Consider the following 18,841-nt stretch of genomic DNA (forward strand, 5'->3'; position numbering starts at 1 on the left):
AGCCCCCCACCACCAACAACCAGGACAAGCACACAGCTGTAACAAGAAGGCAGCCACAGGACACACAGGCTCCCGGAGTCCACCCCTGGCTGCCTACAAAGCACACCAGGAGCAGAGCCCACAGCCAACCACCCCCACTAAGTGATGGAGCTGATCAGTGGGAACCAGAGAGAGTCAAATTCATCCAATTGATTTTTAGAAGAAGCAGACATTCTCGCTAAACTAAGGTGATCTACAAATAAAGTTCTATACTGAGTAATACACAGTTTATTTTTTGATTTCCAATTCACAGTTTTCTTAGCGATGCACAAGGCGGTAAGAACTACGTGTGAGATATTTGCCTCCCTAACTAATTCACTGACGTCACCTAAAATGAACAGTCTGGGAGAAGTTGAAACACAACAGTTAAACCATGTGGATAGATCTTTACATATCCTCTGCCAGAAATTCTGCACAGGTATACAAGACCATAGAGCATGCATATAGTTTGCCTCCTAATTGTTTGTACAATGGGTGCATATGTTTGAATGTGTAAGGCCCATTTGGAACATCCTTTGTCCATTATAGTGTGATCTATGGAGAATTTTATATTTGCATTTTATATTGTATAAGTTTGTAATTTGTAATTTGGTATTAAAATTCAGTATTTTCTTTTTCTGACAAATATCTGGATTGTTCCAAATGAGTTTTAGTTTACAGGGGATAAGTGAAGACTTAGTGATTTTTAAAAATTCTCACCAGGCTGTCAGAGAGGTGTTTATACTGAGGCTTTTAAAGCAGTTATGATGCTTAATACTCGGGCTAATGAAAGGAAGATCCAAGATTTTTACTTTTCTACAACGTGCCTGATATAGATCCAGCCATGCACGGTCTAGTTTGATTTGATCCACGTTAATGTACAATATAGTGCATTTATAATTGTTATAACTTTCCACACCTTTTTCAGGTGGTTTCATTATCTCTGGGTAAAAGCTGAAGATCTTTAATTTAATTTTTAGTGTGACAAAATATAAAATCTTTGTATTTGAATAGGAAAAAACAAAAAAGGAGTTTTTACTCATAGGCAGTATAAAAGATGTACATAGTCTATGTGACATCCCCCATTGGTTAGTGAAGTCCCATTATGAACCCTGGAGATGAAAACAGATGTGACAAGGGAGGGGAGGATTGGACTGGGAAACTTGATAATCCTCCTTTCTGATTCTGATAATGACCAATTATTTACTTTGACATGTTGGACATGACTGAGCAAAAACAGAAAATAAAACTTATTTGTCTAAGGACTGACATTGATCTGTCTCAGTTTGTTTGGATCAGCATATTGAGTTGTGGTGTATGGTATTTATGTCCAAATCACCAAAAAGTAACTACAGAAAGGACTTTTCAAGTGTTTTATAATGAAGTGAAATGAATGATCTGTATACATTTATTGGCATGATCCATGCCATGCCCTTGCCTTTAGTCACAGACTGCCTGACTTTTGATTCAGAATCCTGTGAAAATGCTTGTTAACTGATTTACAGACTGATATTTTAAAGTGACTCTTTTCTAGATCTATTATGCATGATTAATGCTTCACTGACTGGTTCTTATATTTTCTTCACCTGGTTTGCTGACTGGGTTGTTGCCTTTGTTTGAGTCTCCATATTACTCTTAAGTTACTCTTTAATCTTATTTCACTGGGTCTCACACACACACATACATGCACACACAGCATCATAGTGTTTATTAGCCTCAACTCAGAAAGCACCACAGGGAGATCAGCTGATGATGTCATGCCTTTCTCTGATTGGCTGGTACAGAGCCCCCTCCTCCCCCACATCTCTCTCTTCCCCTCCTTCTTCTCTCTTTCAGACCTCATTCACTCCATCACTACTCAACACCACCCACCTCTCTTTCTCCTTCTGTCTCCTCTCCTCTCTGTTTCTGCATCATCAGGAAGATAATTTTGAGGATGATGACATGACACTGTGGATGGCCAATGATCATGGAAGAAAGGAGTGAAAGAGGTGTGCCCTGAGGTTGAGCTCAGAGCTGATCGATGCTGAGAAGACAGAAGAGGAAGAAAGGGAAAAGAGGGAAGTAGAGGTGGTTTGGGGAAGCCATGTCCAAGCAAGCGAGTGCTGACACTGGCTAAAAAAAGGAGGAGAAGAGGAGGAGGGAGGGAGAAAGCTGTCGCTTGTCAAAGGGGGATCAATCTGTGCAGTCATGGACAAATATCGACCAAAGAGACCAACCACCTTGGCTCTGTTCCCACAGCTGCCACAAGCCGGTACCCAGGTAGGGGGCCTGTTTTTAAAAGCTGTGGGCTGCTGTTGCAAATGTGTGTCTGGTTATGGATGGATCCTGTGTTCAGAATGAGGCAACTGTGACACCCAGCTGAATAACAAGGTTAGTGTGTGTGCTGTATATTTCCTGGGAGGATCCAGCCCTTAGGATGAGACAGCATTGGTTTGCTGTGTCTGTATCTGTGTGTGTGTGTGTGTGTGTTAATTTTCACAGGGTCAAATGTGAACATATTCTAGTGTAGTTTCCTGTTTGTTGTTTTTTTGTTTGTTTGTTTTTAATTCCCAAATCCGCCGCACATACCTATATTAAGACTATTGGTCCTGATAATTCAATCTGTATCATGTAGACCATAGTAGCTGGGGGTTGGGTTAGCTGAGAGATTTGTTCAAGGACACTTGGAAAGGCTGTTTTGACCATGCTGTTAAAACAAGAGCTGTTCTGTCATCTTGTAAAAAATATAATTGATATAGGTCAACTGTACTGCCTTACAAACCCTGGTTGCATTATCTGCACATCTGATTAAAATTGAGTCAAGACCAGAATAGTTTAGTCTATGTGATGTAGCTAACAACTTTTGAGTTTTATTTCCCTTTTTTCTGTTATCATTTCTTCTTCAGATTTGTTGAGCTATTTATGAGCTAGTAAACTAACTCATGAATTAATCACATATTAAACGAGATAATTTAAATAAAGAAAAATGATATATTAGGTACAATAAAGTAGATTTAGAGGTTCTACTCTTTCTTTCTCTTTATTTTTTGAGCAAACTAATGACAATAAGGATGTGAAATTTTGCATAATTCCTATTAAGAAGTGTGTCTTTCCCCCTCTTTCCCCCGCAAATCTGAGACGATCAAGTCAGAGGAATTTGATGAAGTGACAGAACAACCCTTATGTGGTCAAGTTGTGTTTAAATTACATACTTCCACAATTAGTTGTCGAACTAAATCTGTAATATGATAAGATCAACGGCTAGGTGCTGTCCCAGCTGCTGCCTTGAGGGTGATGGCCACATTTCACATTTACTAGGGCTTCACAAGTCCTAGTAAGCATTATGGCATGGACTCTTGGGCTCTCTTCAGGTCATCAGGTGGGTACCCTACTTCACCAGTGTTTTGGCAATTAACCCACAACACTTCCAAAGGGCTTGACAGCCAACTTCAGCATCCTGGGCAGTCCCCTCTGCCCCTCAGGTTTCTGAACCAATGGACTCCGGTCTGAGAGTTGAGGTGGTATCTCCTCTGGAAACTTCAGTTGTCTCTTGAGGTCAACTCTCATAACCCAGTCAGCAGCAGATGCCAAGATTCCTGAGTCACTTGGTGTCCTGCCAGAGCTCTCACCTGCACCGACGAACCTGATCAAGCAAGACACTGTTGTCCCTGAGAAATTATGGGTCTTTTTCCTCTTTTCCTCCAGACCTGAGGTCAGTTCAGCAAATATCTGTTGATGCCTCATCAGTTCTTTGTTGTGTCGTCATCAGTGTGACCCTGTCTGTGTGTCACATTGCTCCTAGTTTTTGTATTTAGTTCTGGCACCCATCCACCCCAAGTTTATTTTGTATTCAGTATCTCTTGTTGTTTTTGCCAATAAACCACCTTTTAAGTTCGGTGCTGCTTTTGAGAGTCCTGCACACTGGGTCCAACCTTGCCTGCCACACAGCTAACCATGAAAGCCTCCATTTAAACTTACAATCGGCCATGGTAGATTGGCATGATGACAATTCATGTTCAAGGTTTGCTGGTCCCCCACACAGTGTTCACCTTGGGTTCTCAGCCAGCCCCTAGTAGTGGAGGTTCACTCATGTTAGCAAAATATATGTCAAGCACAGGAGAAATTTTATGCACTTCCCATCTATGCCCCACAAACCCCTCCACCTCAGAGATCTGCCTTGGACACCACCCCAGTATGACCACCCCCCCTGGCTATTCATGGACACTGACCTTGCTTCTCAATTTTCTTCTTCCACCAGGCACAGCTCTTTCTGGACAAAGCTGTGAGACCCCCTGGTCTTAGCATTCCTCCACCTTGCCCCAGTTATGATTCCTAAACATGCCTTTATTGACAGACCCCACAATGTCCTTGTGGTGTAGTCTTGCCTCAGCTTCCTGCAGGGCACTCTGGTTGTTGCTCACCTCTGTCCTGTGTGGATAGTAATATCTGCTTAGCGGATCAGTTGGTCATTGCTGTCACGCAGCATCATCACCTGCCAGGTTTTGGCCACCTTGGACTCTTCAACCCCATGCTATGGGCAATTGCAGCTTACTCCCAGAGTTGTACAGGGCAACTAATGTGAAGCATTTGGGGACTGACAGCCATCTCAGAAGAAAGGTGTTACTCCTGCTTTCCAGGACTTCAACAGTTGTTAATGGTGTCTCATACATGAGCCACAGGCAAAGAAGCCTTGGGAGCACCCCCTGCTTGTGGCTTCAGAGTTTGAATCTTCCAGGTAGCCCATTCCTCTCTAGGGTTCGTAGCCAAGCTTCCACCGTCCCAAGCATCTAATTGAAACTCTCTTGGTCATTCAGCTGTAATCTGTACCATTTCCCAAAACTCTTAATAGGTGTTTCTCCTGGACACATCCTTTCCTTTAACACAAGGCTCTTGGACTTTGATGGCTTAAATTCCATCCTAGCACCTCTAATGGCCTTCCTAAATAATCCAGAATCCACCGACACTCTGGGACTGATCTTGCCACGCCAAAATTCCTTAACTGGAGCCTGCTGAACACTGTTTACCAGAACTGCATCTCTTCTTGGAATTTCCACTGTCTTTACCAGGAAGTTAATTGCAACTGAGAACAAGATGACCAAAATTGTGCATCCGGTAACAATGTCTTTCTCCAACTGTTGCCAGGTGGTTGTGAAATTGGCACAGGTAAATTGCATCCTAAAATGGTTACAGGAGGTACTGGACTGGACTTAAAGTGCAAGCACCACCAGTTTGTGTGGGACAGTCTCATAAGGATTTGATACATTATATTGCCAAAAGTATTCACGTGTATATGAACTTGAGTGACATCCCTTTCTTAATCCATAGGGTTTAATATGATATCAACCCACCAGTTACAGCTATAACAGCTTCAACACTTCTTGGAAGGCCTTCCACAAGGTTTAGGTGTGTGTTTGTGGGAATTTTTGACCATCCTTCCAGAATTAAATTTGTGAAGTGACACGTGCTTAAACAACTGCTTGCTGGCACGGCCCCTGGGGTGGAAGAGATTCACCCTGAGTTTCTCAAGGTTCTGGATGCTTTCAGGCTGTAATGGTTGGCATGCCTTTGAAATGTCGCATGGAAGTTGGGGGTGACACCTCTGGATTGGCAGACTCATGTGGTGGTTCCCCTTTTTAAGAAGGGGGACTGGAAAGTGCGTTCCAACTTTCAGGTGGTCACACTTCTCAGCCTCCCCAGAAAGGTCTATGCAAGGGTACTGGAGAGGAAAGTCTGCCCCTTGGTTGGACCTCAGAATCAGGAATAACAATGTAGTTTAGTGGACTTGGAGAATGCATTTGACTGCATCCCTCAGGGAATCCTGTGGGGTGTGCTGCAGGAGTATGGGGTGCCTGGCCCGTTGCTACGGGCCATCTGGTCTCTGTACAGCTGCAACAATGGCTTGGTCTATATTGCCGGCAATAAGTCAGACCCATTCCTGCTGGGTGCTGAACTCAGCCAGGGCTGTCCTTTGTAACTAATTCAGTTCATAATTTTTAGGCATAGAATTTTTCAGGCTTGGCCAAGTGGTGGATGGTCTCAATGTTAGTGGATGTAGGATCTGCTTTTGCAGATGATGTAGCTCTGCTAGCTTCTTGGTGAGCTCCAGCTCACACTGGGGTGGTTTACGGCCGAGTATGTAGCACCTCCAAGTCTGAGGCCATGGTTCTCAGCCATAGTACCAACTTTGGGTTTGGGACAAGTTGTTGCCCAAAGTGGGGGAGTTCAATTATCTCAGGGTCTTGCTCACGAGTGAGGGGAGAGGGAAACAAAAGATCGACAGATGGATCATGGCTTCTGCAGTGATTCAGAAGCTGTACTGGTTTGTTGTGATAAAGAGAGTGCTGAGTGTGAAGCTGTAGATTCACCGGTTGATCTACGTTCCTACCCTCCCCTATGGTCACTAGCTTTGGGTAGTGACTGAAAGAATAATTATTGAGTAAAATTTTAATCTATTGATGGAATAGCAACCTCACTTTCTTAATTTTTTAAATGGAGAATTTCATTATTTCTACCATTACTGGATAAAAATGAGTAATGAGATTTCAAGAAAAATTGCTTTAATGTTTCCCAGTTTAACTGTTTCGAACCTGATCTAATCTCAGCTTCACTGATGGATGACGGCTCTCTGACAGCCACAGCAGAAATGTTTCACTGAGTTACTGTTAAAAGTCAGAGTTCAGTCATAGTTTCACATTTAGCTGAAAACATGCAGGGCAGCTTTCCTAGTCTGTAACGAATGCACAGTTTTACCAAAAGGAACCAAAGGCAAACATGCTATAAGAAATGAGCTTTATAGATTTCAAATATTTCCTGGAGCCTGAACTGAATCTGGGCCTTATCCAGTCTGAACTCATGATCCTGATCTGTTTGGATTCTCCAGCTGTGGAAGTAGACTCGGACAAGGTTTGCTAATCCATTATAGAGCCTACGATCACCGATTTAGGTGATTTTCATTGGAAAATAAGTCAACATTCATACTCTGAATTTCAGACACCATAACTTTCAAAGTGTTGACAATATTTAAGTCACTTTAAATACATTTAGTTCAGTTTTCAAATCTTAAATTAATTTTAGCCTCATCTTCACTCAAATGTTCACATCATCTCCAAGATCCAGACATTTTTCCAGCAGTGACCATTTACAACACAGCAAATGATTGATCATTGATCATTGTGCTCTGCATCTAAATCTTCATACAGATCAGTGTGATTTAAACAGTGATGCTGCAGTAACTACAGTAAATGCTTCAGAGGAACTGACTGACAGTCTGATAGCTGCAGCTGAGCTGACATAATCACAGTCTCCATCCTTAAAGCCTGTTGACGAGGGAATACAAAAATAACAAACTAATTTCTAACTGGAATTTCGGTGCTTATAAAAACATAAATGTCTGCAAATGAATTTCCTCCTCTGATCGCGATCTGACAGTGCTCCAGTAAAATGATCTCTTACAAAACAAGAAATATCATTCACATTATTGCAATAAAGAAAACAAATATGTGTATCTTTATTCCAACATTTGATTTACAGGTTGAGCATTTTGGAGACAAAGTTAGGAAGGAACAGTTGAGATGCACATGCAGAGGAGGGATAGTGGATATATTGGGCAAAGCATGCTGAATCTGGAGCTGCTAAACAGGAGAAAAAGCGAAAAACCACAGAAAGGTTTCATGGATCTAGTGAACAAGGACATGCAGAGGGTTAATATGACAGAACGGGAAGCTAGGGATAGGTTGACATGGAGGCAGATGATCCATTGTAGCGACTCCCAAAGGGACCTTTGAACATTGCCTTTTTTCACTCGTTTTCAGTCCAGGCTTTGTACATAATCATTTTAAGTGGAATATTTGTTTTTTGTTCTTCAGCCACTTATCTAACCTATAAACCATTCAAGCATAAAGAGACACCTACCTCAAGGGATGAACCAGTGTTGTGTCAACAACAGACAACTTAGGAAAGAGTCCATTTTAAACAGTATCTTGAGGGGCACTGTTACTAGCAGCCTGTTGCAAAAACACATTTGCTCCCAAATTACCCAAAAGATAATAGTTTGACAGTTATTAAATAGTATTTTTGGACCAACAAGGTGATTTCCAAAGAGCTAATAGCTGAAAACTTGGGAGATCTTGGCATGGTGTTCAGTATGTCCTTAAAGAAAATTGAGGACACTGGACAATTGGAGCACAAAAGAAGTGTCAGGCCTAAAAAACTATCTACAGCAAAGAGTATCTGAAAGTCACATCCTTAAGAGATGGGAAAAAATTCATCTTCTTCCATCGATCCATTGTTTGCTGAAGCATCATCACAAATGGTCTCACTGGAAGGATGGCTATCAAGAAGCCATTGTTAAGGAAGGGTAACAGGGAGAAAGGGCTGAAGTACATAGAATTACACAAGAAGTGGACTGAGAATTAGTGTTAACAGATCTTATGGAGCGATGAAATTTTTTCTTCCAGTCATCACCATTATACACTGCTCAAAAAAATAAAGGGAACACTTAAACAACACAATATAACTCCAAGTAAATCAAACTTCTGTGAAATCAAACTGTCCACTTAGGAAGCAACACTGATTGACAATCAATTTCACATGCTGTTGTGCAAATGGAATAGACAACAGGTGGAAATTACTGGCAATTAGCAAGACACACTCAATAAAGGAGTGGTTCTGCAGGTGGGGACCACAGACCACTTCTCAGTACCTATGCTTTCTGGCTGATGTTTTGGTCACTTTTGAATGTTGGTGGTGCTTTCACACTCGTGGTAGCATGAGACGGACTCTACAACCCACACAAGTGGCTCAGGTAGTGCAGCTCATCCAGGATGGCACATCAATGCGAGCTGTGGCAAGAAGGTTTGCTGTGTCTGTCAGCGTAGTGTCCAGAGGCTGGAGGCGCTACCAGGAGACAGGCCAGTACACCAGGACACGTGAAGGAGGCCGTAGGAGGGCAACAACCCAGCAGCAGGACCACTAACTCCGCCTTTGAGCAAGGAGGAACAGGAGGAGCACTGCCAGAGCCCTGCAAAATGACCTCCAGCAGGCCACAAATGTGCATGTGTCTGCACAAACGGTTAGAAACCGACTCCATGAGGATGGTATGAGGGCCCATCATCCACAGATGGGGGTGTCTGGCAAATGCAGGACACTTGGCATTTGCCAGAGAACACCAGGATTGGCAAATTCGCCACTGGCACCCTGTGCTCTTCACAGATGACAGCAAGTTCAATCAGCACATGTGTCAGACGTGACAGAGTCTGGAGACGCCGTGGAGAGTGATCTGCTGCCTGCAACATCCTTCAGCATGACCAGTTTGGCAGTGGGTCAGTAATGGTGTGGGGTGGCATTTCTTTGGAGGGCCACACGGCCCTCCATGTGCTCACCAGAGGTAGCATGACTGCCATTAGGTACCGAGATGAGATCCTCAGATCCCTTGTGAGACCATATGCTGGTGTGGTTGGCCCTGGGTTCCTCCTAATGCAGGACAATGCTAGACCTCATGTGGCTGGAGTGTGTCAGCAGTTCCTGCAAGATGAAGGCATTGAAGCTATGGACTGGCCCACCCGTTCCCCAGACCTGAATCTGATTGAGCACATCTGGGACATCATGTCTCGCTCCATCCACCAATGTCACGTTGCACCACAGACTGTCCTGGAGTTGGCGGATACTTTAGTCCAGGTCTGGGAGGAGATCCCTCAGGAGACCATCTGCCACCTCATCAGGAGCATGGCCAGGCGTTGTAGGGAGGTCATACAGGCACGTGGAGGCCACACACAATACTGAGCCTCATTTGGACTTGTTTTAAGGACATTACATCAAAGTTGGATCAGCCTGTAGTGTGTTTTTCCACTTTAATTTTGTGTGTGACTCTAAATCCAGGCCTCTATTGGTTAATAAATTTGATTTCCATTGATGATTTTTGTGTGATTTTGTTGTCAGCACATTCAACTTTGTACAGAACAAAGTATTCAATGAGAATATTTCATTCATTCAGATCTAGGATGTGTTATTTGAGTGTTCCCTTTGTTTTTTTTGAGCAGTGTATATGGAGAAGGTCAGATGAAAGGTGCAAAACTGAGTCTTTGGGAAAATCAGTCAGCTGCACTTCTAGTTTACTGCTCAACAGTTTTGTATATGTAACATGTTTTGCCCATGGATAATCTACACTGTATTATCAAAAATCACTCATCTGCCCTCACACACATATGAAGTCAAGTGACATGACATTTGTAATCCACAGGGTATGATGTCAGTCCACCCTTCATAACTATAAAAGCTTCAACTCTTCTGGGAAGGATTCCAACAAGATTTAGAAGTGTTTTTATGGGAATTTTTGACCCAACATTAATGTTGGACAAGAAGTCTCCACTCTATTTCATCCCAAAGGTGTTGTTTCAGGTTGAGGTTGAGTCTATGCAGGCCAGCCAAGTTCTTCCACACCAAACTCACTTATCCATGTCTTTATGGATTTTGCTTTGTGTACTGCTGTGCAGTCATGATGGAACAAGAAGAACATCCCCAAATTGTTCCCACAAAGTTAGGAGCATGAAATTGTCCAAAATGTTTTCATATGGTGAAGCATTAAGAGTTCCTTTCACTGGAACTTAGGGGCTGAGCCCTACTCCTGAAAAAACAACCCCACCAAACTTTACACTTGACAGAATGCACTTGGACAAGAACAGTTCTCCTGGCAACTGCCAAACCTGGACTTGCCCATCAGAGTCCCAGACAGAGGAAGCATGATTCATTACTCCAGAGAACATATGTTCATTGTTCTACAGTCTAGTGGCAGCATGTTTTACACCACTACATCTAGCACTTTGAATTGCGCTTGGCTTTGTAAAGCTTGCTCAGTTATGGAAAACCATTCCATGAAGCTGTCTTTACACTGTTCTTGAGCTAATCTGAAGGCCATATGAAGTTTGAAGGTCTGTTGGAATTGACTCTGTGGTGGTCTACCACTTCATGGCTGAGTTGCTCTCATTCCCAATCTCTTCCACTTTGTTATTATACAACTAACAGTTGACTATGGAATATTTAGTAACAAGGAAATTTCATGAGTGGACTTGTTGTACAACTGGCATCCTATCACAGTACCATGCTGGAATTTACTGAGCTCCAGAGAGCAACACATTCTTTCACAAATGCTCATAGAAGCAGTCCTCATGCCTAGGTGCCTGATTTTATACACCTGTGGCCATGGAAATCATTGGAACACCTGAATTCAATTATTTTGATGGTGAGTGCTTGCTCATAGGGGGCCATTTTAACTGTTGGGTTTTCTCTGTATTATTGTAGGGTCTTTACCCACAATACAAAGTGCCTTGAGGCAACTGTTTGTTGTGATTTGGCGCTATATAAATAAAATTGAATTGAATACTTTTGGCAATATAGTGTATAGAATTAATTGTGAATGTAGTTGGGAAAAGAGGTATTTTCAGTGTTGTACATTTAACAGTCAATTATAAACCCAAACCATGCATTGGAGCAAGATGTCAATAAAACAAACAAAATCATATACATGTAGTGAAATTTAGTCTCTGCATTTAACCCAGCACAACATGTAGAGCAGGGGGCAGCTAGAAAGCACCTGGACAGGGTTAAGGGCCTTGCTCAAGAGCCCACAGTGGTGCACACAGAGTGGAGGCAAGCAGCACTTCAATGCTCCAACACCAACACCAGTCCAAGGGTGCTCTGGGGCTTTTCCCCCTCTGATGGATCGGATTCCAGATGGTTCTCAGTCTATTCAAGGGTGGATATCCCATTTTTCCAGTACATGCCAGTCCAGGGATTCGACCCAGCATCCTCACATACAAAGCATCCTGTCAGTCACAAACTGCACTCTTCTCCTCTAGGCCACCATTCCCTATGTCAGTTCAGCATGAGTACCCATGGTGAAAAGCCAGGTAAAAGAAGCTTTTGTGAACTGGCTTTAGTCTGTAACTTACTAATCCATTGATCTTGTTTTGTAGTACACCCCTCTGGTTTCAGTAGATTAACAGCAAGACAGTGCAGAGCAGCTGTAGAGACTCAATATAATGCTGCTTCAAAGGGTTTACCATATCTGATTGATCAGCTTACAAGACTACATTGGAAGCCACCTCCATACTACAATAACTTAGACAAAATACACAGTGTAGCGAAGAATACTTTACATACATTAAGGCAATGCAGGTATTGTGCAATGTGTGTCCTACTCACAAAGAGAGATACAATGACTATAAAGATACCCCCCCCCCAACTAATACTTAAGATGCCCAAAAAGATACAAAATAACTACAAAGAAACATAAAACCATAAAATGACTAGAGAGACACATAAAAGAGACTAAGGCTATGTTCACACTGCAGGCCTTAATGCTCAATTCCGATTTTTTGTGAAATATGATATATAATATATGCGACTTGTATGTGATCTCCTGTGTGAACTGCAAACAACCTGAAAGTGTCCTGCATGCACAGTAGAGGACACAATAATGTCACACATAGGGAGCGTGCTTAGTGTTTGCAGAAGTAAACATGGATCACTGTGCAGAATAGTGATGTTTGTCAAGTGTCAATGACATACAAATCGGATGAATACGACCTGCCTGTACAGACACAGGTCACATTTGAAAAGAGCAGATACATATCGGATTTAGGACCACATATCCAAGTGGCCTGGGTCACATTTGTAAAAATCGATTCTGTGTTGTCCAGACTGTCATTAAAAGATCAGATACAGGTCACATACAGCCTGGGTCACTTCAGGCTGCAGTGTGAACGTAGCCAAAATGACTACGGAAACCAAACAACCACAAATAGATGAGGACCACAAAGGACTTAACTTTCTACAGAGACAACAAAACACAAAAAGACACAAAATATCCACAAAAACACAGAAAATGACTTTAAAGAGACACAAAATGACTACAAATTACTTCTATTGCCACACACCTTCTGGTCAATGCTCTTCCTGGCAGTGCTGTTATTAGAGACTTAGGGATAGATCATGTAGATAACTTAGTGTTAGGATGGGCCTAGTCAGGTATCTAATGTGATGGAAACAGGATTTCATCCTCTCTGTGTGTGTAATCCAGTCATTTCTTGGTTGTTGGTCTTACACTGCTGCTCTGTGTCATCAACTCTTTTCAGGACTCCATCAACAACAATTCTTTAGGCAAGGACAGCTGGAAAGACTCCCACTCTTCCTCTCCACATATCACAGGTATGAAAACTCAATATAAGTAGTTCTTCAAATTGCTCAGATTATCTCTACAGTATATTGTAGAATAATGTATTTAATGGTTTGGAATAGACCAGGATAAATCACACAGTATTCTATACAAAGTCTATACAAATTGTATACAAATTCTAAACAGTAATTAATGTAGACTGGATGGGCTTATAACTTATCACAGTTAGCGGGTGATAGGTATATTTTAGTTTCAGTCTCACGGAGCTGTGAAACCACACTTTGCATGCAGTCTATCGTATTGTCACTACCATACATCACAGGTATGAACATTAAATGAAAACACTACCACGGGTTGGCTGTGGCTCAGTAGGTAGAGCAGCCACCTACTAATTGGAAGGTTGGCCATTCATTTCCTGGCTGCTCCGAGCCGAGTGCCACGATATCCCTGGGCAAGATACCAAACCCCAAGTTGCTCTCTCATACAAGCATCGAAGTATGAATGTGTGTGAATGTTAGACAGTAAGCACTTAGTTACACATGGAAGTGCTTGTATGAATGGGTGAATGCAAACGTGGAGAAGAACCAAACAGAGTTTTAATTAATTAGAAACTCTGACTCTTAGCCTTTTTCAGCCTAGTTGGAAAACTCAGAAGCCTGTTTCATTTGTTATTTGTTTGTTCATCATCCACCTGCTCCTTACTCAGAGTTTCTGTCTGATTTCTCAGACTTTTTATCTGATTTAGTTCAGATAAAATAATTATAGTGGGTAATTTTAACATCCATGCAGATACTGAAAATGACAGCCCCAACACTGCATTTAATCTATTATTAGATTCAATTGGATTCTCTCAAAATCTAAATGACCCCACCCACCACTTGAACCACACTCTGTCCCCCACCTATGCGATCATATCTTAATAACATAGCACGCTGCAGTGGTTTGAATCATATTTTTCAAATAGACTCCAAATGTCTAATGTAAATGGGGAGTCTTCTTCACACACTGAGGTTAATTATGGTGTTCCACAGGGTTCTGTGCTAAGACCAATTTTATTTACATTATACATACTTCCTTTAGGCAGGATTATTAGAAAGTATAGCATAAATTGCCGGGTGTGTAATGGTTAATCCACAGAGGTAGGTCTTCTGCAGTTCTGTGTGATCCTCTGGGGTCTCTACATTGGGTACTTCTGACCAGGTATCTGGAGATTGATGAAGGAAAGGAGGTCTTGTTTGGATTGATTAAAGGCTTCAGCGTGGTCCCTCTTGTCAGGTCATCAGCTGGGTTATTCACCGAGTCAGCATAACACCAAGTGCAGTTTTCAGGGAGTTCTTGAATCTTGGCTACACAAGTCCCCACAAAAACCTTGTAACAACAAGACTGGAAGTATAGCCAGGTTAACACGGTGGTGGAGTCTGACCACAGCGTCGTGCGAACCACAGGCAAGGTGAGCTCTCTTTTGAGGACACAGGCCAGTCATGCTGCCACCAGAGCTCCACAGAGCTCAAAACGTGGGATAGAATGCAGCTGTTTTGGAACAACTCATGAGCAAGCAAGAATAAAGGAGACATGCACTCGGCCTCTGTCATCCTGGGTCCTCATGTATGCCACAGCTCCATATGCCACAGCTCCAGACATCTGCAAAAATATGCATTTCATGCAGATTACTTTCCTGGTATGCACCAAGCGGTACGTATGCCCGTGGAAAGGTAAGGAGGGGTAGGAGCTCAAGCTCAGCCTCCCAGGCAGACCAGGCCTGAAGGAGCTCTGCAGGTAAGTTGGGGTCATCCCAACCACGCTGTTTGTTCCAGAGCTGGAACAAATTGTTGGATAATGAGCTTTGATTGGGTGGAGAATGGTAATGAAAACCCAGGGGATCATACTGAATAGCTAAGACTCAATAGAGGTTCCTAAGAGTTGGCTGATCATACGCCACAGGTCTATGCTTGTAGCTGAGACAGTCAATCTCCCAGTTACAGCTGAGGCCAAGGGTGGATTTCAGGGGGTTGGACTTATCTTGGACTAGCTGCACTTCCAGGCTCACAGATCGGGCTTCTTGTGGTAGGTGACTCAGCACTTCTGGATTATTGCAAGCCCACTGGCACAGGTCAAAGTCTCCTGAAGCTAGAAGGATTCTCAGATGATCCACAAGTCACCTGGCGTACTCAGGAGTACCCACATTCTGCAGGCAGTTGGGCTGTGGTCAGCAACGTGGTGTTGCAGGGCATATGTTGCACAGAAGGGGCTACAAGTGGCACCAAAGGGCAAGACCTACCATTCATAGGTTCTCGGAGGCTCTTGAACATCAAGGTCCTGCCACAGGAACCTCAGCAGGGAATGCTCTGCAGGAAGTAGATACACTTGGTGGAACATCCCCTTGATGTTACCACTAACTGTTATGGGATGCTCTCAGAATCTCACCAAGACTCCCAGCAAGGAGGCATCTAGGCTGGGCCCCAGCAGGAGGTACTGATTGAAAGTCTGCCCGAGGTACTGGTGAGAGCAGTTAAAAACGATGTGATCCTTACCATTGTGTATGACAAGATGATGAGGTATATGCCAAATTTCTTGAGGTGGGGTCTCATCTCTCACAATGCCTGAGTCGATCAGCTTTTGCATTGCTGCTTTGTAGGAGTTTGCTCGCTGCAGATCTTTCAGGAGCCATCTTTCTGTACTATGCAGGAGAGGCATTACTTACTCCTTTGGGTGCGTGCAAGGGGGGTATCTCTGAGTGTCGTAGCAAGGGAGTGCAGTACCTAAAGATGCCATCAATCTCTGTTTGAACTGTCTTGGCTTTGAGTAGTGCTACGGCCTGCTGATTCTGCTTTGAGTGGGTCATGTCTCTCTGACAAATGAGGGATGGTGTCTACCTGCCAGAGCCTTTCAACGTGCTGGAGTAGCTTGTCCCTCTATGGTGGTGAGGACATGAACAAGCACTGAGTAGAGTGAGTCAGCCACCCCATCACCTGGGTTGGGCCTAGGAGGGTCCATCCAAGCCTGGTGTGGATGGCTGCAGGACCCCAGGTGGACCAAATCTGAATGGCTCAATAGGGGTAATGAGATGAGGCTGATTAGACCCAATGAGAAGTAAAGGTTCAACTTCTCATAGAGTACGTAGTGGGATGCCACAGAAATGTTGGAGTTTCTTCTGTAGGTGGTCACCAGGGTAAATACGTTATTAGCGGTGAAGGCACTGTTGATTCTGTAGCTGGTTTGTGGGTTGGTAGCAGGGGAGACCTGAAATGACACATTGCACCCGTGGAGGACCTGGGTAGCTTGACGAATGCGGTGCAGGGGGAGGTCTTTAGGAATGTCCTTAAGGCCAAGAGACTCAGCTGCAGTTGGCAGAAGCATTGTTCTCTCAGACCCATCATTAAGGATAGCAGAGGTGTCTATGGTTCTGCCCCCATATCGCACAATTACTGGGACCACTTTCAACATGACACAATTCCCTACCCTGAGCCGGATGAGGTAGGCTGCATCAGAGACAGAACTGATTAGGCAACTCTCTTCTCTATTGGCTCTCTCCTTGTTGCCCTGTTCTGCTCTGGTATTGACATCATGGAGAGCTAAGAGATGTTTCCCATGACAGCAGTGGCAGGACTTCTTTAAGGCACACTGCGCTGCTTGATGAGTCTGGGCACAGCACCTACATTGTCTGCTCACCTGAATCCACTCTTTGAGGTGAGTTTGGGAAAGCTTAGAGGCATCCGGGCATTGACCAAAATAACGCTTGGTGCTTTTGCAGTAGGCACAGTAAACTTTGCCCTTGACTTTATTCTTGGCCAGTCTCCTTGTGAGATCCCGAGACATCCTTCGCTGGCTCTCCAGTACTATGTAGGGTTGTCACGGTATTGTGTACCATGCCTTTCTTTAGTGTTCAGGCCAGGGACATGACTGTCAAACTCTTGGCACCAGATTTGTAGCTTAGCCATTCTGAGAGGTCATACAGATTATGTGTTGATCCTGCAGGGAGTTTGCTCAGCAGTTGAGCTCCGTGTGAGCCACAGCTCAGTTCGAGATTCCCCTCTGGGCCCAGGTTCTGCAACAAGCCAACTAACGATTGTACTTGGAGTGAAAATTTCTGGAAAGCTATCTCCACATCTCATTTCAGGAACTTCAAGGACACTAGCTATCGTTCTCAAGGCTAGCTGATGACTTTGACCAAATTTATCACGAAGGACTGCCATAGTGTCTCTATATGGCGTTGGTGAGTTGAGGAAAGCATCGGCCATTAGCTTAGCTTCCAACTACAGATGGTCAAAAAGTATTTGCTACTTGAAAAGCTCTGTAGCATGCAGAGGAAGGAAGTTCTCTAAAGCCATGTGAAACCTGGGATCTGGGTGTCCTAATTTGGGAATGGTAGGCTGAGGCCTTCTATACACTGGTTCAGCTACCGGTGCCTACACAGGGTACCTGGTGGGAGCAGGCACAGAAGACACTGGCCAGGGATGGGCTGGAGCACCACATGCTAGTGTCTGGTAAGGGGAGCTAGTGGTGCCAAAGGCACCCAATGACAGTTGAGGAGGCCATAATGATAGAGGTGGAGGTTTAGCAGGCAGGTATGAGCTACTTTGAGGGCCAAACACTTCCCCTTCTGTCTTTGCTTTCAGAACCACACACGTACCAGATCTCTCTGCAGGCCCAGGTCATTTGAAATGTGTTTAATGGCTTGAGTGCTCGGTTTGGGACACTTGATAAAGTAGGACTCAAGCGCAGGATGCGCTGCTCCCTCCAGGCTGTGCTGCTCCCTCCAGGCTGGTCCTCTGCTTTCTTTTTCTGGTATCAACAAAAACTTGCTCACTTCTGTGTATATCCTGAGGATTTTCCAAGTTCTCTGCCTCATCCAGCCATTTCTGCAGAAGGGGCTTCAGCTTGCACATGTTCTTGTAGCTCAGCTGCAGAGCCTCAAAATGGCAAATGGTCCCCTGGCTGAACATTTTCCCATAAATGCTTTCCAGAGAATGATTGTGGACTCCAGCAAGAAGCAGGAGCAGTGCTATCAGCCTGTTCAGATGAATGGAGCCCCAGTAGAAAGAGTAGACAGCCTCAAGTACCTTGGATTGCGCATCTTGCAGGACATGTTGTCATGCTGCCACACCAGCTCCACAGCAAAGAAGGATCACCAGTATCTCTACCACCTCAGATGTTCTACACCTGCATCATTGAAAGCATACTCATGGGGAACATCATAGTCTGGTTTGGGAACAGCACCAAGCAGGACAGACAAGCTCTTCAAAGAGTGGTGCATCCAGCAAACCGTATCATTCTGACTGAACTTCATGACCTGCAGACCATCTGCTACAGGCAGTGCCAGACCAAAGCCAGGAAGATCGTAAAAGACCCCAGCCATCCCAACTATGGACTCTTCTCTCTGTTGAGGTCAGGGAAGCGCTTTCACTCCTTGAAGGCTAACACTGAGAGGCTGAGAAGGCGTTCCTTTCCACAAGCTATTAGGAGCCTGAATCAAGACAGCTGATGGGCTACACCCTACACAAACACAATATGCATCATTCACTGACTCTCCCACTGACAATCATGTCATGCTATTTGCACTGCATTATTCACACTATACCCCACCACCACACACACACCATACCTTCTGGATATAACCAAGATATTATATTTTATGTTTCGGAGAGCAACTTGGGGTTCAGTATCTTGCCC

General features: G+C 43.9%; 1 protein-coding gene across 1 annotated transcript in view; it reads left to right on the forward strand.

Moving 5' to 3' along the window:
• Positions 1–1,889: 1,889 nt before the first annotated feature.
• LOC115781980 (C-Jun-amino-terminal kinase-interacting protein 1-like) overlaps positions 1,890–18,841 on the forward strand; it is a 45,469-nt gene continuing 28,517 nt past the window's right edge. The window contains exons 1-2 of the mRNA XM_030731941.1: positions 1,890–2,280; positions 13,131–13,203. Of these exons, the coding sequence (XP_030587801.1) occupies positions 2,209–2,280; positions 13,131–13,203 (145 nt within the window). The 5' untranslated portion in view covers positions 1,890–2,208. The remainder of the gene's footprint in view (positions 2,281–13,130; positions 13,204–18,841) is intronic.

Source organism: Archocentrus centrarchus, chromosome 6 (assembly GCF_007364275.1).
Source record: "Archocentrus centrarchus isolate MPI-CPG fArcCen1 chromosome 6, fArcCen1, whole genome shotgun sequence".
In the NCBI taxonomy this organism is placed as follows: Eukaryota; Metazoa; Chordata; class Actinopteri; order Cichliformes; family Cichlidae; genus Archocentrus; species Archocentrus centrarchus.